This window comes from Argopecten irradians, chromosome 13 (genome assembly GCF_041381155.1).
Source record: "Argopecten irradians isolate NY chromosome 13, Ai_NY, whole genome shotgun sequence".
In the NCBI taxonomy this organism is placed as follows: domain Eukaryota; kingdom Metazoa; phylum Mollusca; class Bivalvia; order Pectinida; family Pectinidae; genus Argopecten; species Argopecten irradians.
The window spans coordinates 11,081,784-11,101,160 of NC_091146.1; the positions used below are offsets into that span (position 1 = coordinate 11,081,784).

The following is a 19,377-nucleotide window of genomic DNA, read 5'->3' on the forward strand; positions in this document are numbered from 1 at the left end:
AGAGATGTAATGTAGTACAGTAAAACCTCTCCTAACCGACACCTTATTTCAGCAGACACCTGTAACATACACTTTTTAGGTCGGGATGACCTATTGTCATCGTGTTTTGTCCGTCGTCATGCGTCGTCCGCCGTGCGTCGTGCATAAGACTATTTATACATAAGACTACTCATCCTTCATCCTTCGATGGATTTCATCCATATTTGGTTTGAAACATCATTGGAGAAGGACAATCATATTGTATATAAATGAACGTGGTCTGACCACTAGGGGCTGAGGGGTGGGGCCTCCAAAGGGCAATATTTCTTTATATTGATAGCTTTATAGCTTTAAAATCCTACTCCTCCTTCATCCTTGGGTTGATTTTATTCATATTTGGTGTGAAACATTATTGGGGAAGGACAGTCATATTTTATATAAATGAGCTTGGTCCGACCCCTAGCGGCTGAGAGGTGGGGCTCCAAAGGGCAAATTTTCTTATTTTAGCTTTAAAATCCTACTCCTCCTTCATCCGTATTTGGTGTGAAACATCATTGGGGAAGGACAATCATATTTTATATATATGAGCCTGGTCCGACCCCTAGGGGCTGAGGGGTGGGGCCCCAAATGGGGAAATTTACTTAATTTTAGCTTTAAAATCCTACTCCTCCTTCATCCTTGGATGGATTTCATCCATATTTGGTGTGAAACATCATTGGGGAAGGACAATCATATTTTATATATATGAGTCTGGTCCGACCCCTAGGGACTGAGGGATGGGGCCCCAAAAGGCCAAATTTTCTTAATTTGAGCTGGCCCACTTCCTGTTTTCAGGTTTCGGTCTCCGATCTCAAAGAAAATTGGTCTACAGTTTTAATTTACGCCGAACAACATGCAAACGTTTTCGTAAAGATTTTGGTATTCCAAGATGGCCACTGGCCCACTCTTTGTTTTAAGGTTCAGTCTCCGATGTCAATGAAAATTGGGGTTTTGATTGATTCAGAAGGGGGGAATTTAGGTGAGGACAATCACATTTTATAAAGGACTGAGCTAAGATCCATGGGGATAGTACGGCGGAGGTCTAAAATGGGAGCCATGCTGAAATTTGGCTTTAAAATCTAACTCCTCCTTATATTAATCCTTAAATGGGTTACAACCATATATGGATGAAGGGCTACCAAGTTTGTTCAACAAATGACCTTTACCTATTTCAGAATCTTAGATATTCAACACAGGAGTTCTTTGTATCTCCCGCTTCCGAACAACGGACACACACTGAAGCCCCGATTTGTACTTATACTGTTTGTATGACAATGAATAAGTAGACAGTGTGCCGAGAAAACATACTGAAACCGCCCATGGCTATATCTCTTGATGTATGATGTTTTGAGTAACACCTTTACAAGGCAAAGTCCTCCTTCTGGTGTCTGATTGTACAAATTTTGTCAGAAGTGCCGTTTTATGAACTGAAAAAGAGGATTCAATTTTGTATAAATTGTTGGTTGACACATGTAATGCATAACAAGGATTCTGTTTTAAGGATGTACACCTCTGAGAAGTCAAAATTTTCTCGTATTAATTTTTTTTTTTTTTTTTTTTTTGAAAAAATGAGTTCATACCATAAAAGAAAATGGAAGAAAAATCATATGTCTGTTTGCTCATTTTTGAGCTTTTGTCACTCAAAGACACCAAGTTGACAAATTATTGGATTTTATGGGAATTTTGCCGTTTTGACCATATAAGATAGAGATTAAAGCCATAATTTCCTAATTAGGTGTTTGATATGTATGAATGTTTGTAGAATTCATTTGCTAGTAGTCTTCTGTAAAAATATACCAGTTTTGATCAATAAGATTAATACTTTTTCTCAGAATAACAAGATATGCAACCCCTAACCTTTATTTTTGTACTACAAAATCACCATTTCAGCCATTTTAAGGTCATCTGCCGTGCGCCGTGCGTTAACTTTTCACATTTGAACTTTCTCAAGTTCTACTGGTGCGATTTGGCTGAAACTTGCATGAAATGATCCTGACATGGTCCCGACAAAGTGTTGTTATATTTCGGGTCGATCCGAAATCCAAGATGGCCGCCATAGCCGCCATCTTGAAAACACATTTTGAACTTCTTCTCAAGTTCTACCGGTGCCATTTGGCTGAAACTTGCATGAAATGATCCTGACATGGTCCCGACAAAGTGTTGTTATTTTTCGTGTCGATCCGAAATCCAAGATGGCCGCCAAAGCCGCCATCTTGAAAACACATTTTGAACTTCTTCTCAAGTTCTACTGGTGCGATTTGGCTGAAACTTGTATGAAATGATCCTGACATGGTCCCGACAAAGTGTTGTTATTTTTCGGGTTGATCCGAAATCTAAAATGGCCGCCACCGCCGCCATCTTGAAAACACATTTTGAACTTCTTCTCAAGTTCTACTGGTGCGATTAGGCTGAAACTTGCATGAAATGATCCTGACATGGTCCTGACAAAGTGTTGTTATTTCGTGTCGATCCGAAATCAAAGATCAGCCGCCATCTTGAAAATACATTTTGAACTTCTTCTCAAGTTCTACCGGTGCGATTTGGCTGAAACTTGCATGAAATGATCCTGACAGGGTCCTGACAAAGTGTTGTTATTTTTCGGGTCTATCCAAAATCCAAGATGGCCGCCACAGCTGCCATCTTGAAAATACATTTTGAACTTCTTCTCAAGTTCTACCGGTGCGATTAGGCTGAAACTTGCATGAAATGATCCTGACATGGTCCTGACAAAGTGTTGTTATTTTTCGTGTCGATCCGAAATCCAAGATGGCTGCCACAGCCGCCGTCTTGAAAATACATTTTGAACTTCTTCTCAAGTTCTACCAGTGCGATTTGGCTGAAACTTGCATGAAATGATCCTGACATGGTCCCGACAAAGTGTTGTTATTTTTCGTGTCGATCCGAAATCCAAGATGGCTGCCACAGCCGCCATCTTGAAAATACATTTTGATCTTCTTCTCAAGTTCTACCAGTGCGATTTGGCTGAAACTTGCATGAAATGATCCTGACATGGTCCCGACAAAGTGTTGTTATTTTTCGGGTCGATCCGAAATCAAAGATGGGCCGCCAAAGCCGCCATCTTGAAAACACATTTTGAACTTCTTCTCAAGTTCTACTGGTGCGATTTGGCTGAAACTTGTATGAAATGATCCTGACATGGTCCCGACAAAGTGTTGTTATTTTTCGGGTCGATCCGAAATCCAAGATGGCCGCCACCGCCGCCATCTTGAAAACACATTTTTAACTTCTCAAGTTCTACCGTTGCGATTTGGCTGAAACTTGCATGAAATGATCCTGACATAGTCCCGACAAAGTGTTGTTACATCTCTGGTTGATCCCAAATCGAAGATGGCTACCATGACACTATATCTAATTAATTTCCTATATGTTAAGGCCCTTGGGCCTTTTGTTTGAAATTAAATTTGTTGAAAGAAATTGAAAAATGATCCTGACATGGTCCTGACAAAGTGACACCATATAAAATTAATTGTACTATTGCCACGGTAGTCAGATGACCGTTAAGGCCCTTTGGGCCTCTTGTTGCCAAATTTAACCCTTTATAGAAAAAGTTCTGGTATTAAACTTTTGTTATTATTTTGCATATCAATAGGGAAACGGTTGTTCTTTCTAAATTAGGAAGAAAAATTGGGGGGTCCGTGTGCTTACTTTATTGCCCCATTTGAATTTGTTATTAGCTCACCTGGTCCGAAGGACCTAGGTGAGCTTATGGGATACCGCAGCGTCCAATGTCCATCAACAATCGACTTCTTCTCCATAACCGCAGGTCGGATTTCAACAAAACTTGACTGGTAGCATCCTTATGGGCTACTAACTGAAAATTGTACAAATGATGGGGCTGATCCCCCGGGGGCCTGAGGGGCGGGGCCAAAAGGGGTCAATTTGGCTATTTCCATATAAACGACTTTTTCTCTGAAACCAAGCATGGGATAGCACCCATAATGCAATGGTAGCATCCTTATTGGGTGGGGATTCAAAATTGTACAAATGATGGGGCTGACCCCCGGGGGCCTGAGGGGGGGGGGGGGGTGGTGGTCAAAAGGGGTCAATTATGCTTTTTCCATATAAACGACTTCTTCTCTGAAACTAAGCATGGTATAGCACCCATAATGCAATGGTAGCATCCTTATAGGGTGGGGATTCCAAATTGTGCAAATGATCTGGCTGACCCCCCGGGGGCCTGATGGGCGGGGTCAAAAGTGGTCAATTTCCATATAAATGACTTTTTCTCTGCAACTTAACATGGGATTACGCTCATAATGCAATGGTTATATCCTTATCGGGTTTGGATTCAAAATTTTGCAAATGATGGGGCTGACCCCCCGGGGGCCTGAAGGGTGGGGTCAAAAGGGGTTAATTTAGCTATTTCCATATAAACGACTTCTCTTGCAACTAAGAATGGAAGAGCACTTATGATGCAATGGTAGCATCCTTATAGGGTTGGGATTTGAAATTGTTCAAATGATAGGGCTGACCCGTGGGGCCTTAGACGGCAATAGATGCGAGGTCAAAAAGGTCAATTAGGCTACTACTTTCATATAAATTACTTTGTCTCTGAACCTATGTATTGGATAGCATATTTGTATGGTATCAATAGCATCACTGTATGGTTGTGATTCAAAATTAAACTTTGGGAGTCAATTTTGCTTATTTTTCTAATTGTCAGAGTCTTGTGATAATTACTAACAAAAAACCAGGTGAAATGATCCTGACATGGTCCCGACAAAGTGTTGTTATTTTTCGGGTCGATCCGAAATCAAAGATGGCCGCCCACGCCAAAGCCGCCATCTTGAAAATACATTTTGAACTTCTTCTCAAGTTCTACTGGTGCGATTTGGCTGAAACTTGTATGAAATGATCCTGACATGGTCCCGACAAAGTGTTGTTATTTTTTCGGGTCGATCCGAAATCCAAGATGGCCGCCACCGCCGCCATCTTGAAAACACATTTTTAACTTCTCAAGTTCTACCGTTGCGATTTGGCTGAAACTTGCATGAAATGATCCTGACATAGTCCCGACAAAGTGTTGTTACATCTCTGGTTGATCCCAAATCGAAGATGGCTACCATGACACTATATCTAATTAATTTCCTATATGTTAAGGCCCTTGGGCCTCTTGTTTGAAATTAAATTTGTTGAAAGAAATTGAAAAAATGATCCTGACATGGTCCTGACAAAGTGACACCATATAAAATTAATTTTACTATTGCCAAGGTAGTCAGATGACCGTTAAGGCCCTTTGGGCCTCTTGTTGCCAAATTTAACCCTTTATAGAAAAAGTTCTGGTATTAAACTTTTGTTATTATTTTGCATATCAATAGGGAAACGGTTGTTCTTTCTAAATTAGGAAGAAAAATTGGGGGGTCCGTGTGCTTACTTTATTGCCCCATTTGAATTTGTTATTAGCTCACCTGGTCCGAAGGACCTAGGTGAGCTTATGGGATACCGCAGCGTCCGGTGTCCATCAACAATCGACTTCTTCTCCATAACCGCAGGTCGGATTTCAACAAAACTTGACTGGTAGCATCCTTATGGGCTACTAACTGAAAATTGTACAAATGATGGGGCTGATCCCCCGGGGGCCTGAGGGGCGGGGCCAAAAGGGGTCAATTTGGCTATTTCCATATAAACGACTTCTTCTCTGAAACCAAGCATGGGATAGCACCCATAATGCAATGGTAGCATCCTTATTGGGTGGGGATTCAAAATTGTACAAATGATGGGGCTGACCCCCGGGGGCCTGAGGGGGGGGGGGGTGGTGGTCAAAAGGGGTCAATTATGCTTTTTCCATATAAACGACTTCTTCTCTGAAACTAAGCATGGTATAGCACCCATAATGCAATGGTAGCATCCTTATAGGGTGGGGATTCCAAATTGTGCAAATGATCTGGCTGACCCCCCGGGGGCCTGATGGGCGGGGTCAAAAGTGGTCAATTTCCATATAAATGACTTTTTCTCTGCAACTTAACATGGGATTACGCTCATAATGCAATGGTTATATCCTTATCGGGTTTGGATTCAAAATTTTGCAAATGATGGGGCTGACCCCCCGGGGGCCTGAAGGGTGGGGTCAAAAGGGGTTAATTTAGCTATTTCCATATAAACGACTTCTCTGCAACTAAGAATGGAAGAGCACTTATGATGCAATGGTAGCATCCTTATAGGGTTGGGATTTGAAATTGTTCAAATGATAGGGCTGACCCGTGGGGCCTTAGACGGCAATAGATGCGAGGTCAAAAAGGTCAATTAGGCTACTACTTTCATATAAATTACTTTGTCTCTGAACCTATGTATTGGATAGCATATTTGTATGGTATCAATAGCATCACTGTATGGTTGTGATTCAAAATTAAACTTTGGGAGTCAATTTTGCTTATTTTTCTAATTGTCAGAGTCTTGTGATAATTACTAACAAAAAACCAGGTGAAATGATCCTGACATGGTCCCGACAAAGTGTTGTTATTTTTCGGGTCGATCCGAAATCAAAGATGGCCGCCCACGCCAAAGCCGCCATCTTGAAAATACATTTTGAACTTCTTCTCAAGTTCTACTGGTGCGATTTGGCTGAAACTTGTATGAAATGATCCTGACATGGTCCCGACAAAGTGTTGTTATTTTTCGGGTCGATCCGAAATCCAAGATGGCCGCCACCGCCGCCATCTTGAAAACACATTTTTAACTTCTCAAGTTCTACCGTTGCGATTTGGCTGAAACTTGCATGAAATGATCCTGACATAGTCCCGACAAAGTGTTGTTACATCTCTGGTTGATCCCAAATCGAAGATGGCTACCATGACACTATATCTAATTAATTTCCTATATGTTAAGGCCCTTGGGCCTCTTGTTTGAAATTAAATTTGTTGAAAGAAATTGAAAAATGATCCTGACATGGTCCTGACAAAGTGACACCATATAAAATTAATTTTACTATTGCCAAGGTAGTCAGATGACCGTTAAGGCCCTTTGGGCCTCTTGTTGCCAAATTTAACCCTTTATAGAAAAAGTTCTGGTATTAAACTTTTGTTATTATTTTGCATATCAATAGGGAAACGGTTGTTCTTTCTAAATTAGGAAGAAAAATTGGGGGGTCCGTGTGCTTACTTTATTGCCCCATTTGAATTTGTTATTAGCTCACCTGGTCCGAAGGACCTAGGTGAGCTTATGGGATACCGCAGCGTCCGGGTGTCCATCAACAATCCGACTTCCTTCTCCATAACCGTTGGTCGGATTTCAACAAAATTTGACTGGTATCATCCTTATGGGCTACTAACTGAAAATTGTACAAATGATGGGGCTGACCCCCCGGGGGCCTGAGGGGCGGGGCCAAAAGGGGTCCAATTTGGCTATTTCCATATAAACGACTTCTTCTCTGAAACCAAGCATGGGATAGCACCCATAATGCAATGGTAGCATCCTTATTGGGTGGGGATTCAAAATTGTACAAATGATGGGGCTGACCCCCGGGGGCCTGAGGGGGGGGGGGTGGTGGTCAAAAGGGGTCAATTATGCTTTTTCCATATAAACGACTTCTTCTCTGAAACTAAGCATGGTATAGCACCCATAATGCAATGGTAGCATCCTTATAGGGTGGGGATTCCAAATTGTGCAAATGATCTGGCTGACCCCCCGGGGGCCTGATGGGCGGGGTCAAAAGTGGTCAATTTCCATATAAATGACTTTTTCTCTGCAACTTAACATGGGATTACGCTCATAATGCAATGGTTATATCCTTATCGGGTTTGGATTCAAAATTTTGCAAATGATGGGGCTGACCCCCCGGGGGCCTGAAGGGTGGGGTCAAAAGGGGTTAATTTAGCTATTTCCATATAAACGACTTCTCTGCAACTAAGAATGGAAGAGCACTTATGATGCAATGGTAGCATCCTTATAGGGTTGGGATTTGAAATTGTTCAAATGATAGGGCTGACCAGTGGGGCCTTAGACGGCAATAGATGCGAGGTCAAAAAGGTCAATTAGGCTACTACTTTCATATAAATTACTTTGTCTCTGAACCTATGTATTGGATAGCATATTTTGTATGGTATCAATAGCATCACTGTATGGTTGTGATTCAAAATTAAACTTTGGGAGTCAATTTTGCTTTATTTTTCTAATTGTCAGAGTCTTGTGATAATTACTAACAAAAAACCAGGTGAGCGATACAGGGCCCTCTGGGCCTCTTGTTTTTCAGTATTTTAGAGTAAAAAATAAAAGTGCCCCAAATAACCATTAAATGTAAGAATAAAGTCACAAAATTGTATCGTTTCACATATTAATGCTCAATATTTTAATTACTCCGAACCTAGTGATGATTTGCAGCAAAAATTAGCTAAATACAGCTAAAAATGCTGGCGCAGTAATGATTTAAGTAAAAACAATTTCAGTAAAAAATGGTATAACTGTGGCGCTACTTGAAGCGAAAAAAGACACAATTTTAAAATGGCCGCCAAATGGGCCATTTCTTAAATTCCCCGTATAAAATAATCTACTAAAAATAGAAATGTAATTTTTTGTTAAAATATGCATCTGGCAACTCGCTACAGATACTGATAAATTATATTTGAAAATCTCATAACTTCTTTGATCTATGTTGAAACGAGGCTTCAACGGGACTGTAACCACAGAAGAATACATCCTTAAGATCATCTGTCCCGAAGAGTCAGGATGACCTATTGTAATCATGTTGTCTGTCTGTCGTCATGTGCTGTGCATAAACTTTTCATGCAAACAACTTCTTCTCAATAACCGAAAGGCCTAGGGTACTGATATTTGGCCTGTAGCATGCTGGGATGGATTAAGGACAAACAAGTTTGGTAAAATGAATGACCTTGACTAAATTTCAAGGTCACATGATTCAACTATGTGAAAACATTTAAACGACTTCTCAACAACATAAAGACAAAGGGTATTGATATAAGCTGGTAGCATGCTGAGATAAAGAACTGCCAACTTTGTTCAAATGAATGACCTTGACCCACTTTTCAAGGTCAAAGGGGTGAATTAAATATCAAATCTTGAAACGACCTCACAATAACCGAAAGGCCCCAGGTCATGATAATACTCCTGTGGGATGCTGGGATGAAGGCCTAGGGCTACCAGGTTTGTTCAAATGAGTGACCTTGACTAACTTTCAAGGTCACTGAAGTCATTCGTACATATAGAAGAAAACTGCTGTTTAGCTAAGTAGTTTAGATATTACTTCAAGAGACCAAACACTTAAATTTCATACTCTATTCAATTATGTAAAAGAAAACGAGCTCATTTCACTGATTAAATTCATTATGATAATAACACAGACTATTGGTAAAAATATCTGATGTCCATCTTACCTTTATTTTTGTATCTTAACTGTAAACATACATATATACCGTAAATTGTATATATAGAAGCCTGCGGAAGAAATATTTCCTTATTGACTTAATTGTAAAGCTGATATGTATAATCCTCTGCACTGTGAACTTCAGTTTATAAGAATAAAAAAAGTCGTTGTCGTCGGTGTGTTTCTGCCAGGGATCAGAGCCCAGAGCCTACATCAAAGGAGCGAGCTCTCAGACGAAGGTCAAAGAGTCGTTAGGAAAAAGAGAAAAGATAATATCCTATATTTAGTCCCGCCTTAATGCAATTAGGGCAGCAGTTCCAATCCTAACGCCCTACCTGCAGGGCAGCTATGTAAATAAATTCATATTGGGCCCCTACTTCCACACACATGTTACAGAGCTTCGCTCGCGGAGATAAACGCTATCTTAGTTACTATATTTGTAATACGATTTTAGGCAAGGGAAGGGGTGTTATAAACTGTAATATGTCCTGATATTATTGCCTGCCTTATAGTTAGGCCCTAAATGACCTTAGTTGTCGATGTGGGCCGTAAAACTCAAACAAACAAACAAAGAATTATAAACTAATGCAAAGAGTAGTATATATTTGTTAAGAATGCAGCTTCGTTTGTCGGGATGATAGTGCACAAAAGCTAAATATTATATGTATGAAAAAAGCGACTTAAAATACAACGTATTTTATTGCTGAGGTTTATATTACAGATATATAAAGGATTTCTAACGGCGAAAGAGTTATCTCCCCTGACATATCATTAATCCCCTACCTCCTGTATTTCGTTCTGAATTGCTTATTTTTATATATACTTCCTGTCCTGTTAGAAATAATTTTGATGTCAAGAGTCGTAGCCTTGACGGGATTAAGCATATTTTAGGTCATCTGACCCGAAGGCTCAGAATGACCAATAGTCAACATGCACCATCCGTCCTCGTGCGCCGTGTGGAAACTTTTCATTCAAACGACTTCCTATCTATAATCATAAGGCTTAAAGTACTCATATTTGGCCTGTAGCATGCTGAGATGAAGGGCTATCAAAATTGTGAGAATAAATGACCTTGACTTACTTTCAAGGTCACAGGGTTCAAATAGGCTAAATTCTTTGAATGACTTCTTCTAACTAACCGAAGGATCCAGGGTACTCATATTTGGCCATTGGCATGCTGTGATGAAGGGCTACAAAAGAGGGGAAAATGAATGACCTTGACCTACTTTCAAGGTCAAAGGGGGTCAAATAGGCTAAAATCATGAACGATTTTTTCTAACTAACCAAAAAGTCCAAGATACTTATACTCGGCCGGTGGCATGCTGGGATGAAATGTTACCAAATTTGTAAACATAAATGACCTTGACCTACTTTCAAGGTCAGAAGAGTCAAATATTCCAAAATCTTGAATTTTGAACTTCTCAAGTTCTACCGGTGTGATTTATCATTTAGCTGAAACTTGTATGAAATGATCCTGACATGGTCCCGACCAAGTGTTGTTATATTTTATGTTGATCCAAAATCCATCTATAGCCGCTATCTTGAAAACACATTTTGTACTTCTCAAGTTCTAGCAGTGCGATTTGGCTGAAACTTGCTTGGAATGACCCTGATATGATCTTGACAAAGTGTTGTTACATATCTGGTTGATCCCAAATCGGAGATGGCTACCATGACACCATATCTAATTAATTTCCTATACGGCTATTGCCAAGGTAGTCAGATGACCGTTAAGGGACTTGGGCTTCTTGTTGGTGTGAAACATCATTGGGGATGGGCAATCATTTTTTATATAAATGAGCCTGCTCCGACACCTAGGGGCTGAGGGGTAGGGCCCCAAAAGGGCAAATTTTTAGGTCACCTGAGACGAAGTTTACATACATGAAATTTACATTTTCGACTTCTTCTCCAAAACAGCTGAAGCAATTTCCATGAAATTTTGCACAAACCTTCTAAGGCATAAGGCCAATCAAAATTGTGAATTATGTGGTCCCCACCCCCTAGGGGCCTGTGGGAGGGGCCAAAAGGGATAAAATTGTGTAAAATTTCAAAAATCTTCTTCTCTACTCACAGATGTGGTAGAATCAAATACTCTTCATAGGATAGAAAGGTCTTAAGGTCCTTTACAAAAATTGTGAATTATATGACCCTGGGGTCTCTAATTTCCCCCTGGGGAGGGGGTTAAATTTACTATAGTTTATATTGGGAAAAACACATTTTTGCGCATTATTTGGTCATTTGTAATAGGAAATGAGTCAAATGTTGTCAGAATTATCAGTTTGGAGATGGCCATTTAATCCTATTAACAAAGTTTCTATGACTGACCCCCAGGGGCCTTCGGGCGAGGTCAAAAGGGGTCAAATAGGCTAAAACTTCAAAAATCTTCTTCTGAAATTCTGGAAATGGTAGAATTAAATACTTTTTCATAAATAGAAAGGTCTTAAGGTCCTTTACAAAAATTGGGAATTATATGACCCTGGGGTCTCACGTTTCCCCCTGGGGAGGGGGTCAAGTTTACTTTAGTTTATATAGGGAAAACACATTTTATGAGCATGTTTTGCTCAATTTTCATTGGAAACGAGTCAAACTTGGTTAGAATTATTAGCCTAAGATAGCATTTTAATATCATATCCACATTGGTCCTAGCCGACCCCCTGGGGGCAGAGGGGCGGGGCTAAAAAAGGGTCAACTAGGCTAAAACTTCAAAAATATTCTTCTGAAATTCTGGAAATGGTAGAATCAAATACACTTTATAGATGAAAAGGTCTTAAAGTTTGTTTATAGAAATTGTAAATTATATGACCCTGGGGTCTCACGTTTCCCCCTGGGGAGGGGGTCAAGTTAACTATAGTTTATATAGGAAAAACACATTTATGAGCATTTTTTGCTCAATTTTCATTGGAAACGAGTCAAATTTGGTTAGAATTATAGGCCTGAGATAACATTTTAATATCATATCCATATTGGTCCAGGTCGACCCCCTGGGGGCAGAGTTGCGGGGCCTAAAAAGGTCAAATAGGCTAAAACTTCAAAAATATTCTTTAAAAATTCTGGAAATGGTGTAATCAAATACACTTTATAGATGAAAAGGTCTTAAAGTTTGTTTATAGATATTGTAGATATTATAGAAACTTCAAAAATCTTCTTAACTTCTGGATATAGTAGAATCAAATAATTATAGATGGAAAGGTCTTAAGGTGTTTTATAAAAATTGTGAATTTTATGACCTTGGCGTCTCACGTTACCCCTTGGGAGGGGTCAAGTTTACTTTAGTTTATAAAGGAAAAACATATTTGTGAACATTATTTGCCCAATTTTCGTAGGAAATCAGTCAAACTTGATTAGAATTATTAGCCTAAGATATAGCATTTTAACATCCATATCCGTCCTCGATGACCCCCTGGGGGACCAGAGGGGCAGGATCAAACAAGGTCAAAATGATTAAAATTTCTTAAATACCTCTTAATTCACAGGTTTGATGGAAATAAATACTCTTCATAGTCTAAAGAGTCAAATTTATAAATCACTGACCAAGTTCAAGGCCCAGCATATAGTGTATATATGTCTTTAATTTGTTTCATTATTTGTTTCATTATATATTCTAACTCAGGTGACCGTTAAGGCCCATGGGCCTCTTGTCTTAATTTTAGTTTAAAAATCTAACTCCTCCTTTATCCTTGGATGGATGGGAGATAAATTTGTTTTGAAAAATTGTTGGGAAAGGCCAATCATATTTTATATAAATGAGCCTGCTCCGACCCCTAGGGGCCCCAAAAGGGGAAATTTTCTTAATTTCAGCTTTAAAATCCTACTCCTTCTTAACTATAAACCCCTGGGGACAGAGGGGTGGGGCTCATAAGGTGGAACTTTAATTTGATGAAATTTGGCTTTATATTCCTACTCCTCCTTAACCTTGAGTGACTTCTTTTTGTAGATTTTTGTGTTCCAAGATGGCCACTGGTCCACTTCCTGTGTTCATTTTTCGGTCTCCGATCTCAATGAAAATTGGTCTGTAGGGGTTTACGGGATGGCGAACAACATAAAAACATTTTTGTAAAGACTTTGGTATTCCAATATGGCCGCTGGCCCGCTTCCTGTTTTCAGGTTTTAAATCTGACTCCTCCTTCATCCTTGAATGGGTTACAACAATATATGGATGAAGGGCTACCGAGTTTGTTCAACAAATGACCTTTACCTATTTCAGAATCTTAGATATTCAACACAGGAGTTCTTTGTATTGCTTATATTAATAAACACTACCTTATACTGTCACTTCGTGTTTTGTGCCATGAGTCAGATGACCGTTAAGGCCCATGGGCCTCTTGTTTATTGATTTACGCTTTGTTTCTCTCTTCATTCTCATTAAAACACACATCCTTATTATCACTACGTTTGATCAGAGGATTTGACAACATCTCATTAGGGGTCATATCTAGGTGATTTTTTGAAATGGCCAATCAAATTGCTGCCTGCAAAGTTTTGAAATGGGTTTTTTTTTCATGGGACAGAATAGTTTAAAAAAAATTACAGATTTTTTTTTTGTGTGTGCGCATACTCATATCGCCAAAAAGATCAAAACCTAATCTAATATCGGGCGAAATGGCGATTTAGCAATGTGTAGAAAATGCATTTGACATAAACATTAATGGATGTAGTCAGGTCATTTATTGAATGGGGTTGTCATAATCATCTGTATTAAATAAATCAGACTGCAGTTTCGCCTAGGGCCACAGTTGCGCATTTTGACTGACAGGCCGCCATCTTGGATTTTGATAGTGAAAGTATGACACCACTCGTTCGCAGACAGTACTGAATAGATCTTTCTCAAAATGCATATGTAGGTTCCCCGACTATAAAAGAAGACACGAATATGCCGCAGTCTCCATACAATACATACACACTATACACCACATACATGGCGTGAATTAAAATAAACAAACTCTGGGGCCCTATTTGTGCATCTTGCATTTTGGGATCGCCCGCAATCTTTTGATTTCTTTGATTAGTGAAGGGATCTTTGTAATTATACAGGTAAAACACAATAATGGGTCCATCATTTCAAATATATGTAAACACTTTGTTTTTTCAATTGTGAATGATAATACAAAGAGGTCTGTTTGTTCAGGTGAATAACGATTGATGAGCCATATTACTAGTGGTAATGATGTCAAAATAGGCTGCACAAGGCAACCGTGTTACCCGACTACCTATTGGCGTCGCAGTGTAAATACTAAATCCAGAACATAATGAGAAGAGTTATTGTAGACAGAAGAGTAACACAGAGGTGAACCCAGAAACATACTAGATCTAATCGGCTAGAGTCCAGTTTACAGTCACGGTTCACTTGGTCTGCTTCTGTTACAGAATATTTCTGTCTAACACTTGGAATCGTCAGTCGTGACGATAATGATCCAACACGTTCTGTGTTGTTATTGTTAGTGATGTTATCATTTATTTCTGATCTACACTTCCGATTGCTCTCGAATGAACCGTCTCTCGTCAGCATGTTATCTTGTCTTATTGTACTATCCTCTGTAGGGGATGAAGCGTTTAAGTAATCACATGGCCCGACGCTTGACTTTCTTGTTTTGTTCTTTTCACTGTGGTTTACCCGCCATATGTAAACAGACTCCATCACGGCCAGCCCACTCATCCCTAGCTGAACACACAGATAAATCGATAGATAGGAGATGGTTGTCGATATTTTCGGCATCATATCATTAAACACAGTCAAAAACACAGTAAAAGACAACAGAACCGATATACACATCGTTATTCTCTCCCCGGAATTCGCCGGAAGTAAAAACACAAGCGTATTAAGGAATGAGAGAAGGAGAACCGGAAGAAGTGTGTTGATTACTGGATACAAAAAGCGACGCCGGAAACGGATCTCGTATCTTACGTAGGATATTCGAAAGTTTTCATTGTATTCCGGCTGTGTTAATTTATCCAGAACCTCCCATTCACCGTTGTCATCGAATTCCATTTCACTTAAACTGTTTCCCGTGTCCACGATCCTTTGGACCCAAATAGGGGTCTGCCATGATCCGATACGCACCTGACATTTCTGCAGGTCAAAAGGGAATCGTCTGATATCAATATAACATATAGTACTATACTGTCTGCCTGGATACCACAATACGTGTCCATGTTCCAGCAGGATGATGTGTAGACCGTCACTGATGTGTAACGGATCGTCTATAGAGTTGAACAGGGCTACGTCTGGATACCAAATCTCACTTTTAGGAAGTTGTAAACTTTTGACTCCATCTTTCAAAATCAGGAAGTCGTCAATCCACGATATTTCCATCCATCCGATGAATGTCATGGTCTGGAGTCTCTCGTCGATTTCTCTCAGTGACGTGAAATGTAAAGTTAAATTAACGTCAACTGGTTCCGAGAGATTTCTACGTGGTTTAATGAAGGCTGAGTAGTTTTGAAATAAGTCAGCAATAACTTGTGTCCGTGTAATCTTGAGATTATCGGCACTGATTAAATAGATTGGTTCAGTCAAAATCAAGAAAAACACAACCCTGAAGTTCATTTTTCAATGAAATATTTTACCAAAATTTCACTCAATTGATAGCTGACGATAGCAGTATCAGAGATAACAAAATATTTTACAAAAAAATAACATTGCAATCCTCATTTGAAAATGACACTTAATGTATCCGATTCATGTATCATATTTCCACAAAGTATTTTCGTTCGTAGTGATATTGTAGATGTCCATTGTTCCAGTAATGTTATAAGTCTGCATTGCGTCCATTCCAAGCAAGACCTTTTACCCGACTGTAAATCTCGTCCTACCTTATACCCGGATTACTTAGGACATATGCTGTGTTTCCCATGTTTGAAGTAGTTAAATACCAGGTCCGTGTCGTTACATTGGGAATTAAGGCGAAACACCACTCCAGTTCTGTCCAACGGACTTTACGTCGATAAATAGGCTGTAATTTACGGTAATGCCATTTAAGGCATCTCATGGACCGTCTTATTGTTTACAAATCAATCACATTGGTAATGTGAGTCACGTTTTCTTTCTGCCTTAAGTATTTTGTAAATAATTCAATTAATATATTATTTTCGCAATTAACGTATCCATATACTGCAGGCTATGCTAATATAATAGTTCATGAACATTATATTATCATATCCTATCGCAACAGCATGTCGCCGTTTGTAGCCACGTTTGGGAAAACCCATTATCTACGGGAGATAACTTTTTCACTGTGTATTGTAACGTTGTGTATTGCACAGAGGTCAAGAACTGTCAGGGATTGCCTGTTCTTGCATGCTTCACATTTGCTACACATACTTTTTTTGATTTGGTTTATTTAGTTTTACGTCCTATCAACAGCAAGGATCATCATGTTATTATTACCCAATATTTATGTTACCCACGTAACCCTCCGTGTACATACGATCGATCTCTGATGAAGTACATGTATATCTACGTATACGGTAATGCTTATCGATTGATTAGAATAACTAAAACTGTTTGTAAAAATGTACTGGAAATACATAACAAATCACACTCACAATGATGTAAATATCTCGAGTAAAAATGGATTTGGTCATGTTTCTGTTCGTTCTTCACTATGTCATTACGTAAGCCTACTTGTGTGGAAACAAACATGGCGGCCGTACGAATCCACGCTTACTCTCGTTCATATGTCAGTACGCCGGTTAAAATACAGTCTTCACTATGAATAGGATTGTATTGTACCACTACTTTGATATAGTTTGTGTATTAAACATATTGTTGTGTAAAAGTTTAATGTATTATCAAGATTAAATCTTGTTTTTATCGATTAAATGATGTTTATACGACTGTGTGATGTCTATAATGTCGGTATTATGTTTTATATTACATGTTATTTCCGTTTATAAAGTTGATTAGTGATTATTTTATGGAAATCACGGCGACAGGATTCCGGGAAATACACATGTGTAACACATTTGCAAGTTAGAATTCACGCTTACTCTCGCTAATATTTCAATACGCCGGTTAAGATACTTTCTTCAGTACGCATAGGAGTGTATTATATCTTTATTTTGATATATTTTGTGTATTAAATATGTCTTTGTGTAAAGAGTTACTATATATTCGACTTCGTTTAGAGTGTAGGCGTATCTCATAATGCAAAACCGAAGCTTTATTTTTGTAAACTTCCGAATAAGACCTCGTTGTGTTTGACGCTGCAGAGATCGATTAAAAGATGTTTTATACGACAATGGTATGCTTATAAAATTGGTATTATGTTCAATATTATACAAATATAGCATTTTGATGAGGTCGATACATGGTTATATCGACCAAAGAAAAAATATTGACCGAGGTCGATATTTTTTCTGTAGTCGATATAACCATGTATTGACCGAAATCAAAATGCTATAATTGTTTTATTATTTTTCTGGATTTTTTTACATTAAGCATCGCATTGTAAATTCTGCTTCGTGATGACAGTTACAATCTTATGATTTTGTAACAAGTTTAATTTAAAAACAAAATATGAAAACAGTATCAATTGATCCACTTCATGCTTTTTATTACATACACCCGGTGCATGCGTGTTTGTATTTTGCATACATGTAGGGCCTACATGTACTCCATTATACCTGTAGCTCCATATCACACAGTCAATTAAATGTATAGTTTGTTCTCCGTTGAAATAATCCACTTCGACGTCAAACATATATGAACAGATTTAGATTGGCACAATTAGATACACTCTCTTATGCTCAGTACTCCATTCCGTAAAATAAAAGAATTCGTATACATACAGTAGGATTAGCCTAGGCCTAATGTTGTAACTAGTCTAGGTGGAATTTTAGAAATAAACATCAAACGTATTCACTATTCAATGGCTCCAGATGCTTAATGAATGTTATTCGATTATTTCCTACTCTCCTACCGTGTTTATGTTGAAAATTTAAAAGTTTAGACTGTAGCCATCAGCTGGAAATCATAATCATCTTTGTTAGAAACCGAAATAATCAACGTCGTCTGTCACATTTTGTGGTCACGCTTCAAACTCAGGTCATGACAGCGTTTGTGTCAAAGCGCCAGGAACACGAAGCATTTTGGTAACGTAGACGATAACGTTATCTAAAAATAACCGTGCAATATACTTTTTTGATAAACCACTTCCGGAAAAATCGTGCAATATAGTTTTTTATCGGTGATCACGTGGCGTGTTTTTGACCAATGAAAAGTGACAAAAAATCCTGAAAAATAATAATACATGTTATCTACGTGTATAACTTGATTGCTGATTATTTCATTGAAATTACGACGACAGGATTCTGGGAAATACACCTGTTGACAGATAACAGTGTGTAACACGTGTGCAAGTTAGCTGTCATTCAGAAGATCGTTTTCTTGCTCTCCGACATTTCTTGCACACACATAATATTTAAATAATATAGTTAACTTTTTATTAGGTCACCTGAGACGAAGTCTCAAGTGACCTATTCTAATCGCCTTTTGTTGTCGTCGTCGTCGTCCGTCGTGCGTCGTCCGTCGTCCGTCGTGCGTCGTATGTCCGTAAACAATTTACATTTTCGACTTCTTCTCCTAAACTGCTGAAGTAATTTCAATGAAATTTTGCACAAACCTTCTAAGGCATAAGGCCAATCAAAATTAAATTGTGAATTATATGGTCCCCACCCCCAGGGAGCTATAGGAGGGGCCAAAAGGGGTAAAATTGATTAAAATTTCAAAAATCTTCTTCTCCACTCACAGATGTGATGGAATTAAATACTCTTCATAGATAGAAAGGTCCTAAGGTCCTTTACAAAAATTGTGAATTATATGACCCTGGGGTCTCAGGTTTCCCCCTGGGAGAGGGGGTTAAGTTTACTATAGTTTATATAGGGAAAAAACACATTTTTGAGTATTATTTGATCATTTGTAATTAAAAATGAGTCAAATATTGTCAGAATCATCAGTATGAGATGGCCATTGAATAATCCTATTAACCAATTTTCCATGACTGACCCCCAGGGGCCTTAGGGGC

The 19,377-nt window shown here is 38.8% G+C and overlaps 1 protein-coding gene and 1 long non-coding RNA gene across 2 annotated transcripts in view; one reads left to right on the forward strand and one right to left on the reverse strand.

The window, feature by feature from the left end:
* LOC138305978 (uncharacterized) overlaps positions 1-19,377 on the forward strand; it is a 285,191-nt gene that overhangs the window by 191,323 nt on the left and 74,491 nt on the right. The window lies entirely within an intron of this gene.
* On the reverse strand, positions 14,539-16,189 carry LOC138306490 (neuronal acetylcholine receptor subunit alpha-7-like). The gene has a single exon (XM_069246955.1). It carries the CDS (start codon positions 15,897-15,899, stop codon positions 14,586-14,588), a length of 1,314 nt encoding a protein of 437 aa, XP_069103056.1. The 5' UTR covers positions 15,900-16,189; the 3' UTR covers positions 14,539-14,585.

What these genes read in the sequence shown, in the direction of transcription:
- LOC138306490 (XM_069246955.1), bottom strand. Translation starts at nt 15,899, where the DNA reads ATGAACTTCAGGGTTGTGTTTTTCTTGATTTTGACTGAACCAATCTAT.